The 11,510-nt window shown below is 38.1% G+C and overlaps 1 protein-coding gene across 1 annotated transcript in view; it reads right to left on the bottom strand.

Annotated features, from left to right (window-relative positions):
• Positions 1-11,510, bottom strand: part of LOC109830368 (cell division control protein 48 homolog C-like) — a 26,574-nt gene that overhangs the window by 13,022 nt on the left and 2,042 nt on the right. The window contains exons 3-9 of the mRNA XM_020397621.1: positions 9,551-10,146; positions 8,330-8,482; positions 7,272-7,388; positions 7,011-7,115; positions 6,282-6,344; positions 6,070-6,134; positions 5,772-5,973 (exon numbers count right to left, since the gene is read on the bottom strand). Of these exons, the coding sequence (XP_020253210.1) occupies positions 5,772-5,973; positions 6,070-6,134; positions 6,282-6,344; positions 7,011-7,115; positions 7,272-7,388; positions 8,330-8,482; positions 9,551-10,146 (1,301 nt within the window). The remainder of the gene's footprint in view (positions 1-5,771; positions 5,974-6,069; positions 6,135-6,281; positions 6,345-7,010; positions 7,116-7,271; positions 7,389-8,329; positions 8,483-9,550; positions 10,147-11,510) is intronic.

The following is an 11,510-nucleotide window of genomic DNA, read 5'->3' as shown; positions in this document are numbered from 1 at the left end:
GCCTTTACACTCCATCTTGGAAATTGAAGTCTTTGATGTGTGGGGAATAGATTTCATGGGACCGTTTCCATCGTCGTGTAACAACAAGTTCATTTTAGTGGCGGTGGACTACGTCTCCAAATGGGTAGAAGCGATAGCATCCCCCACCAACGATGCTAAAGTTGTTGTGAAACTATTCAAGAACGTTATTTTTCCAAGATTTGGGGTGCCACGGACGGTAATCAGTGATGGAGGTTCACACTTCATTGAAAGAAAATTCGAAGCTCTCTTAAGACAATATGGGGTCACTCATAAGGTTGCCACGCCATACCATCCTCAAACTAGCGGTCAAGTGGAGGTTTCGAATCGAGAAATCAAGAGTATCTTGGAGAAAACAGTTAATCGTTCGAGAAATGACTGGTCTATGAAACTCACGGATGCCTTATGGGCCTATCGAACTGCCTACAAAACTCCCATAGGTATGACACCATTCAAATTGGTATATGGCAAATCGTGTCATCTCCCAGTTGAGTTAGAGCATAAGGCGTATTGGGCTATCAAGTTGCTCAATTTCGATATGAAGACCGCAGGTGAGAAAAGAAAGCTTCAACTTCATGAGCTAGATGAGCTACGATTAGATTCCTATGAGAATGCTCGCATTTATAAAGAAAAAGCTAAACGATGGCACGATAAGAATATCCTTCGAAGAGAGTTTAATCAATGAGATATGGTATTACTTTTCAACTCTCGTTTGAAGCTTTTTCCGGGCAAGCTCAAGTCTAGGTGGTCCGGAGCGTTTCAAATCCGCGAGGTTTTTCCTAGTGGAGTTGTTGAAGTCTGGAGTGAAACAACGGGATCTTTCAAGGTGAATGGGCAACGATTGAAGCACTACATTGTAGGGGAACAACACGAGAAAGGGGTCACTTATACCCTTTCCGATCCCCCTTCGTCGGATAATTAAGCGCAAAAAGGGGTCGAGCTCAAGACCATAAACGAGCGCTTCTTGGGAGGCAACCCAAGTTTTCATCCATTTTATTTATCTTATTTTATTTCATTTTATTTTATATTATTTTTTTTAGGCAATTGGATCGGCATAAATTTAATTTATAACATTTTCAATCATGCAAGTGAGGAGATGGGAGAACAATTCTTTCAAAGGAAAAAAAAGAAAAGAAAAAAAACTGCAGAAAAAGGAGTTCAAATGGGATGGCAGACTTTGCCACACTCGTCTGCCACACCCATGGTCTACATGAAGAAAAGAATCCAGACTCTACCACACCCATACACCACACCCACGGTCCGCCACACCCCTGGTTCACTGAATTTTTTTTTTCCAGAGTCTACCACATCCGTCCACCACACCTGTGGTTCGCTGGGTTAAAAAGAAAAAAAAAAAGGGAAAAATCCCTCTTCAACCCAGCAACCTGACCCCCACCTTCTTTCCTTTCATCCTCTTCGATTCCCACCTCCGACCCTTCTCCACTGCACGGCCATCAACCAGCGCCGTTCCGCCGCCCCATCTCCCCAAAGTTCCGCCGCCGCCCTGACTCCCTCTTCGACCTCCGACCAGATCAGCCGCCACATCCCCTCTGCCTTCCCCCCTTCGACCAGCTACCCGCCCTCAGCAATCGCCTCCGACAATCATCTCCGACCGCCGCCCCCTTTTCATCGCCGGCCATCCTCCTTCTCTCCGATCAGCAAACCAACCTCCATCATCACCAAACGCCGCAATCCATCGCAATCATCACCGCTCCTCACCCCTTTTTCCTCTTTGCCCTAACCCAAATCAACGCCCATCAGCCGCCGCCTCACCTCTTCGATCAGCACCGCACTCCGCCTCGCCAACCACCACCGGACCACCGCCTTTCTGGATTCAAATTGGTGGGTCTCGGCTTGGTTCTCCGTTTGAGAGAAGTTGGGAGTTTGGAGAAGGGATTGCGACGGGCTTGATTGCGCATTTGGACTCATCAGAGAGAAGTCTGTAAGTTTTTTTTTTTTGGAGATATTTATGTTTCTGATCCCCTGTTATTGGATCTGGTGATTCAATTAATTGATTAGATTCGAAAAAAAAACAAATTGAGAAAGATTTTGATCTCCATTAAATTGCTGGTCACTACTCCATCAAAGATTCAAACATGCTTTAAGAATTCTAATATCTAGCTATTGCTTCTCTTGATTGGAGGGGTTACCTTCAAAAAACTTATAAGAATCGGGGAATGTAATAGCAATTTCAATGATACAAGGGCTTCATTTTGAGACAACCTGGATTCTATCCACCATATGATGCAGTCTTTTCATGAGTGGCAGCTCCACTAGGATGCCTCCGCGCCGTCTCCTTCTAACCATTGAGTAGGTATGTCTTCTGCACCCTTGCACTAATTTCTATTTTATTACATTGAGGACAATGTAGATCTTAAGCTTGGGGGTGTGGGTTGTTCATGCATTGATTGCCTGTCTATAATTGCCTATTTTTCTTTTATTTTAGTTTTTCTTTTGCTTTGTTTCTTAAAACCAAAACAAAAAAAAAACAATTAGGAAAATGATCTCCTGATGATGACATGAATGCTTAACCTTTATCGATCATTGAACTAGATAGATGCTCATTAATTGGGACTTGACAACTTCTTATACCATCTTTCAGCTGATTCTCAAAGGCTTTTGATTACAAGTTAACAATATGGGAGAACCAGACTTGAATGTTCTCTTGTCTTATAGGTTTTAGCGTTTATGTGGCTAGCATCATAACCATTACTCTATTGAGACAAGAGGGGAATTAAATTTGGTAGACAAATAAAACCCGTGAGATTTTGAGCCTGAAAATTGGATGCATTGCATATCCAATCATTATTTTCTTTGCTTGTGTGATATTCTCCAATGGTGTAGGATACTAGAACTTGCATTGAATCTCTTCAAGGCCACATATAACTTTTGTATGCATAAAAGGTGATTGAGGCACATTTTTGTTTATAGTCCACATTTGCCAAATAGCCTACCATGCACTATTGTTCCCTTGATTAGCCCCCTTGAGCCTATGAGCCTAATTTTTGTTGATTAAACCCACATATGTAACCTTCAAAATCCGATTTTATTCCTTACCCATTGCCTAAGCTAGTGGAGCACATTTTATGATACAATGGGTTATATGAGTAATGTGGTGTAAGCTTGGGGGTGTGAAAGTAGGCGTTTGCTTCCTTTTCATAATTCTTTCGAAAAAAAAGAAAAAAAAACTAATTCGAAAAAAAAAGATGAATAAAGTGTCATCTTTATGGTGTATGTAATTGCGGGTGTCGAAAGAATTCATTATGGCATACTAAAAGGAGTAGTTGGAAGAAGTTCTTTAATAGATGATGGAGTTTGTGTAGATGTCATTGATCTTACTTTGAGATATAATCTTTTGCAATCATAGCTCCACTAGTGATAGGCTTTCAACCAATTCCAAATATATATCCTACCTTTTGACCCTAGCCCCGTTACAACCAATAAAAGACCTCATGATTTTGTTGCATGCATTAGTTTTCGAAGTGGTGGAGAATTGAGATGAAATGCAAGCTTATGGATTGAATACATCCATTCGGAAGAATTTTGAGCGATACAATCCCATCCTTAAATACATGAGAGATTGAGAGTCCACTTATCCTAAAGTGAGGTCTACCAATTTAACTACCTGAAGGTCTCAATTTTAGTACTTTGGGATTGAAGCTAGTTACATGAATTTCTTTTTCCTACTTTGACTTGAGAATTGGATAGGATGGCTATCCTTGACTTGTGACGCTTGTGATCGTAAATAAATTTTGAAATGTGATTTTGTTGAGAGTTTTGGAAATTAATTTGTTAAGTCCCGATGAAAAGTATTTGTTTTGTGATATGTTTGATATTGGTTAAAGGATTGATGAGGGGGTGATCCCTACTCTATTTGGCTTCCACTCCTCCTATTTTCTTTATTGTCTATTTGTTTGAGGACAAGCAAAAGTCTAAGCTTGGGGGAGTTGATAAACACGTAAAATATGCATTATCTTAGTGTGTTTTAAGCATGATTTACGAGTGTTTAATGCATATTTCGTGTTTAGATCGAGGATACTGCTGTGGTTTGTGTTCTTATATGTAGGTATTGGCTCAAGATTGAAAGATTTGATGATCGTTGGAAGTTTTACAAGAGTTTGAAGCAACAACAAGATTTTGAAGGCATGGTTCGTGAAGAAAATGGATGCACGAGTATGAAGAACTGGAATTTCGACCATGATGCAGTTTGAATCAAGAAAAACTCAAAAGATGAAAGTTGTAGATCTCTTCAACAGGATTCCAATGCAACTTGAATCACCTCATTCTGAGGTCGGACGCAAAAGTTATAGCTAAAATACCGAAAACTGAAGAAACAAGCACAAAATCAGCAAAACAGCCCCTACCACACCCTGGTGTGGTGCAGACCACACCGGTGGCGCGGGAATTAGTTATTTTCCAGATTTTTGGAGACATATAAATAGATGTTTTGACTTAGGGTTTTGGATATCTTTTGTTATGTTCTTTTAGCCATCAACTAGCAACTATTCTAGGGTTCAAGTATTGAAGGAAGACATTAATCTCTTGTAGAAGATTGGATTGCAAGTTCTTATTTTGAAGATTTCAATTGAAAGACGGGTTAATTCTTTCCTCTCTTTGATTTATTTCTTCTTATGATTGATTTGCATAATTATTTGATGTCTTCTCTTATTCCAATCATGTGTGAGTAGATTTCTTGTCTAGGGTTGGGAAAGAACCCAACTTTTTGGTGATTGATGATGAATTAATATATGTTCTTGGTGAAAGTTTAGATCTTTAAACTTAATTTCTTATGTTTTAATCTTGTTGATTCGCTTGATCACCGTATTAGCAATCATAGGTAATTAATTGAAGGACTGAAAGGTGAAGATTAATACCGGATCTCTAGAAATTAAGCAGGGAGTTCGAACCACGAAAGTAGGCTAGATTCCTTGGGGATTTGATTTGGATTAGCATAAAGCTTAATGGGTTTAATTTAATCTTGATTCCACGAAAGTAGGTTAATTGAGATTGATTAGGCACGATCTTTAGACCTTGAAAGAGGCTTTAGATTAATTTAGGCTAATTCACCCTTTCTAGATTAAACCAACACCAAGAATTAAAATAATTCATCATTGAACACCTAAGTTGTGGTGATAACCCAATCCTAGTCCTTCATTTTATTGAATTCCATCCGATTAGTTGTTTATTTTATTTGTTTTATTAAATCTCTTCTAATTTACTCATTAGTTTAGCTAGCCTAATAACGTAAAATTTGGTAATTAACCCTAGTCCCTGTGGGATCGACCTTGATAGCTACAACGAGTCTGTGCGCTTGCAGATTTTGCCCATCAGTCATGATCTTACTTTTGAATAGAAATAACTTGTATCATCGTTTTTGTACAACATTAATGATTTGTGGAAAGTATTCTAATGTCACATTTCCAGAATCCTTTACTCACACCAAACATGAGAAAGAAAGATTCCAGAAATGCCCAGATTATACTAAACTGGGTAATATAAATCCCTGGGATCTGATACCCCAGAATTCTCCAAAGTAAATGTTGCATTCTGCATGTCAAAAACTAAGGAGAAATTTCTCCTAGTCCATCAAAACAAAAACTTCCACAAGCTTAATTGGTCCCCAAATCATACGAGTCATCAACATGAGATTTAGGACTAGCAGAGTTGAGCCTCATCACAGCAGAGAAGGTCAACAGCAAGAAGATTATCACATGCTTGAGGAAAAAACAATAGTCAGAGATGTTAAGACTCACCAAGGCCGAAAGATCAGCACCAGAGAAATTATGGCATGCCTCGCAACGTCCCAACGCATCCAAATCCACATCAATAGCAACAGGCTTCTTACGAGCAAGTGCTTTGAGGATCAATCCACGCTCTTCAATGGTAGGTAAAGGAACATAAAGAATTGTACCAAATCTCCCTGGTCGTAAGACAGCAGGATCCATAACCTCCAGTCTGTCATAAATATCTAGCATCTTAGATAACAGCTCAGCAGCAAAACTTTTAATTATACACATGGACGGGAAATAAAAACAATAATAAACTCCTCACCTGTTTGTAGCTCCAATGACATAGACGCCTTTCCTCTGATCTGCACCATCTAGCTCTATGAGTAGCTGCAGTTATAACGTCTGAATTCAGAAAAAGTGATAAAATGCCTAGACTTCAACAACAAGCACAAATCATTGAGAAGATGAAACAAAAGAACATTTGAACTATAATGCACAATGTATATGAGAAATCAGCTGTTTTTGCAATTTAACCTGGTTGAGGAGCCGATCCCCAAAGTTTCCATCTTTTCCTCGCATAGTTGTCAAAGCATCCACCTGAAATATTGTTTTAGGAATAGGCATTGTAGTCAGGCTTTAATAATTTCCAGTATACGTGGCTACTAAAGACGTTAAACTCCTCCAATATTTGACTTATGTTTTTAACTATTTAGAATTTAGACATATTGCTCAGTGCCCACAAGCATTTAGTTGAACCATAAGCTGGACGCATAGCTAATTTTACTGCACATGCATTATGCATAATGTATTTGCTTGATCTCTGTATTTATTAGCTAAATAATTTGATATTTAAAGCCATATTTTGGTTAAGTGGCTTTCTAGGATAGACATCATCTTTTCCTCGTATAGTTGTCAAAGTATTCACCGCCAATGCCATTTGAGGAATATACACAGGCAAATTTGCTAACATTTAATTAGGTTCCATATGCCATATGCCTATATTCTTTACGGACCACCATAATATGGACTACATTATCCAATAATTCAGCAACATTTCCTGAGAATCAGGCCTAATAGCCAATAGGCCTTACACCATGACCTCATGCATGACTAGTTGGTATATAATATACATCATATTTAAGATAATTGTTGAGTAAACGGCCTAGCTACAGACAACTTCACTACATAGTTGTTGAGGCTTAAAGTGACAAGAAGATTGCAAATAAGTACGAAGCAATCAAACTAAGAATAAAGTTCATGTACCTCATCAAAGAAAAGTATGCAAGGGGAGCATGTTCTAGCACGGCTAAATACTGTTCTAACTGCCAGCTCACTTTCTCCAACATATTTATTCAGAAGTTCAGGACCCTGCAGATTTTGAATATAATCCAGGGAGGTTTGACATGTAATAAAAGGTTAACAAGAGGCATTATAGACTTCAGACCATCCATAGAAATAACGTCATCTGAAACTGAAGAAGAATAGCATGCTTTACAGAAATACAGTATGAGAAGTAGATTGAACCTTGATGTGTATGAAATTGGCGCCTGCCTCATTTGCAACAGCCTTGGCAATCAATGTTTTACCACAACCAGGAGGTCCATGAAGCAAGAAGCCAACCTCCAGGTTCAAACCAAGTTCCTTAAGAATAGGAATCGACACAATTAGTAACTACTCCAACTAAGAATAAGACTTTTAAGATATAAAGAATGGGCATAGGAAAAAATGAAAAATGATTATGCTATATTTGTTGCCACACAATTTTCATTCATATAACACAGCCATTTACATACACATATATGAGATATCCATAAAAAATAAGCTTAAAAAGTAAGCATCAAGCAGATACCTCAACTCCCAAAGGCTCAGTGATTACCAAATCTTCAAGTGATTACTATTATACAATTTTGTAAATGTAAAGGAGGATTCAGTCATTACTAAATATTGGGCATTGAGGAATGTAACCCCTGTAATTAAATGCTTAAAAAGATTCATTCCTCTTTCAGTATTTCACTTGCTTCTAGTTTTCTTCTCGCTTCCACTCCCATCACTTTACCCGTTTGCAAGGTTGAGATTTTAGCAGAGAAGTTCCAGTGTACCAGCTTCCATGTTCCGCGTGTGGGTAACCAGGGTCTAAGCTGATACGTACGATACAGAAATGTACTTCTGAGAACAAAGCAATCGAAGAGAACTCACAAAGTTTACCTAACTAAGCAAACAGTTACTAACTAAGCAAACAGTTAAAATATGAAACTGCTTCTTTTTAGAGAAACAAAAGTTGCTTTGCCACTAACATGCAAAAAATAAAGTGGCATGCAAAATAGATGAAATGTCAAGAGCATGAAATGTAAAAATTTACTTTAATGTTTAGAACTAGTTGTAGTCCTGTTGAGCGTCTACCACCACTGATAAAAGAACAACAGAATGTAACTGAAGAATTGCTGTTTTAAATATCAAAGATGTCCGACTATTCTTGAAAATATAAAAAATATATTGATTGGACTGACAAAGAAGGGCATTATCTCGCAAACTGCAACACCTAACTCATGCTGCAAATGCACGAGAACAATCAAGAAGAATACCTCATAATCCTCAGGGTTCTTTATGCGTTGAACAATATGGCGATCAAACTCTTTCCTCAAAGAGTTGAGACCACCAACATCCTCCCACTTGGTGTTAGGTATTGAGGAAAATCCTTCACGTCTTAAAGAGGGTTGAACCATTTTAGTGGCTTCTTGCAAAAGATATGAAAACAAGAGTATCAACCCCAAATATTGTTTATGCATGGGAAAGGAATGCTCTCAAACATATACTTGTGAACTTGATAAAAGGACAGCTCGATTTGAAAATTCTGTGATCACTAATTATGAGATGAACAGAGACATAGAATTTATGCTTTTGAAGAACTAACTAGATCAAAGCCAAACTATGTTAGATACAGACATGTGGCTGCAAATGCTGCCAGTATAAATGCTTTAAATCAGAAGTCCCAGGAGGCCAGGATAATTATATATTCTCAAGGCATTTTTTCAGTTGCTAACTTGTTAAAACATATCCAAGTTACAACAGTGCTTCACAACTTCAATACAGCACAGTGTAATAAATCTGGCATCATGCATGGCGTATATAATCCACAAAAACTAGTAACATAATTGACCAGAGGTTCTCAATAGTAATCTATTCGTCTCAATTCCTACTATCTCACATGCTTTAGTTTCACCATCAACAAAGATCATCTGAAGCCATATTATACATGTGCAAGTTTTTGCTCCTGACATCTCACAGTATCCCACGAAAGTATAAAAATAATTTTCTAAGATCCAAGTCAGTTGCGGCAACACTCCTAGGTACTACATGGAAAGAGTATAGGCCTAAAAATGGCTTAACAACGGTTATGCTTTTGCCCATAGATGGACAAGCAATTCCTGGCTCAAGCAGGTATTCACACACCATAATTTTGGCATATCTCACATGGTGTACCTTCGATATTAACTTTCTGACACAATAAATTAGATTGTCTTGCTCTTTACAAACGTGAAAGAGTTAAAATAAATCACAGCACAACTACCTGCAACAATATTTTTTTTTAGCATTTACAGAGTCAAGAGGCTAATCTCTAACCATATCTTTCTGACACTAACTGTATATTGTTGCATTAATGGCTCCACAAACAACTAAGTAACAGTTATAAAATGCACAAATATTGCTGCTTTCATCATGAACATATAACAGATCACAATGGGATATTGATAAGACATTTGGCGATGGAAAACAAACAATAGATTGATGTGTGATCACAATACCTCAAAATCAGACATTGTAACATTAATGCTAGCTAGTTCTTCAGGGGACAATGGTTGCCGCAACCAGTCATCTGTTTTTCCCTCTTGAAATCCAGATTTCCTCTTCTCCATTATTCTTCTCATTGCCAGATTGCCAGCTTTGTTCACCAGTGCGTTCAAATCAGCTCCCACAAAACCTGGAGTAGCCCTTGCTATCTTCATAAGATTGAATTCACCCTCAAGATTGCATTTCCGAGTAAGAACTGACAGGATCTCTAGCCGTGCATTTTCATCAGGTACACCCAAAGAAATCTCACGATCAAACCGTCCAGGTCTCCTCAAAGCTTGGTCAAGTGCATCTGGTCTGTTTGTTGCTCCGATTACAAGAACATAACCAGGCTTCTTCTCAGATGTTTCTGTCTGGGAATCATCACATGACTGAGTGTGATGCGATTCATCCATGCAAGTCATAAGCTGTGTTACTATCCGACGTTCCATCTCCCTTTGCAGGTTTTCTCGCTTGGAAGCAATTGCATCTATCTCATCAATGAATATGATTGATGGAGCAGTTCTGTATGCCTCTTTGAAACGGTCTCTTATAGTTTCTTCAGAAGCACCTACAAAAATCATGAGCAAACTTATAGCATGCTACTGACCATAAAACTGTAAATAATAATCATGAGAAGGCACTTAATTTAAAATAAATCAAACTTTAGTTTTCTAGAAGATGGCAAATATATATAAATAATAAATATTGATGTAAAAGGAATACCAGCTAAATGTTCTGTTTATAGAATTTTAACACAAATTTTTTTCGATCATGAAGTCAAAATGCTATTTATATTTAATTCTAATTGTGATGCTTTTATCTCACCAAATTAAGCAACGGTCCAGTTTCCAGGAGTTGTTCTTAACATTAAGACAACCGAGCAGTTTTACAACTGTGATCAACTGCTACCGAAAATGTTTATTCAACAAGTTTCATATATCAGTTAAGCCCAATGTCTCCTTCCACAGTGTTGCTTCTGTCCCAGTTACACATGGTTGGCTTCCACATCATTCTGTCAAACCTATAAGGCAAATTGCATATTTCTAAAACTTCAACTTGCAAGGTCCTTGGGCATTATACCACTTTGATCTGTTGAACATTTTACTTTCCTTTTTCTTAGCACAGATTTTCTCCGACAGGCCAAGAGGAATTTGTGCAAGGTCCTTCGATACTATAGCACTGTTTTGGAATCTTCATGTGGTAATCAAAACTGGGTTAACTGATAATATGAATGACTATTCCCTGAAGCTAATTGAAAATAGGAGGAGACTGTGCTTTGGATTCACCCACTCTAGCAGGCAGCCTACTCCACTAGGCATCTATTCAAATCATAACATTGAGATTAACATACTATGTAAACAAATAGAAGAAAGCCTTTTCTCCTCTAAAAATATGGGACTAAGAATTAATAGTATGTATATGCCATGTGTCCTACTTTATAAAATTGATAAATTGGACCTTTTACTCCTTATCTTTAGATGAAGGTTTCTCCTTCAAAGGCAATAAGAATATGTGCCGAGAAACTTGGTAACTAAGAGACTGTTTTTGGAACTTTTATATGCTAAACCAAATAGGGTTAACCAATAATATAAAGGCTAAATTGCACTTAAATGCCCTCAAGTTTCACTGACCTTGCACTAAGTGACCCCTATTTTAAAACCGAGCAAATAAATGTCCTTTAACTGCTGAATAAATGCCCCAAAGTTTCAAAATGTTGCACGTTGGTGCACCCTTGTTTAGCCGATGTTGCACACGTGAAAAAGCTAAGGAGAATTATACACCATCAACATATACGAACTATAATACATGGAGCGTTATACGCTATCTCGTAGTCTCGTCACTAAAACTATCGACGTTCGAACTATAATACGTGGTAGCCCGAAGATCAGGCACCACGATCTTTGTGCGAAAAGAGAGGCGGGGGGGGGGCCC

This window comes from Asparagus officinalis, chromosome 1 (assembly GCF_001876935.1).
Source record: "Asparagus officinalis chromosome 1, Aspof.V1, whole genome shotgun sequence".
Lineage (NCBI taxonomy): Eukaryota > Viridiplantae > Streptophyta > Magnoliopsida > Asparagales > Asparagaceae > Asparagus > Asparagus officinalis.
Note: the sequence above shows the minus strand (reverse complement) of the source record. Positions and strands in the feature narration are given on the sequence as shown.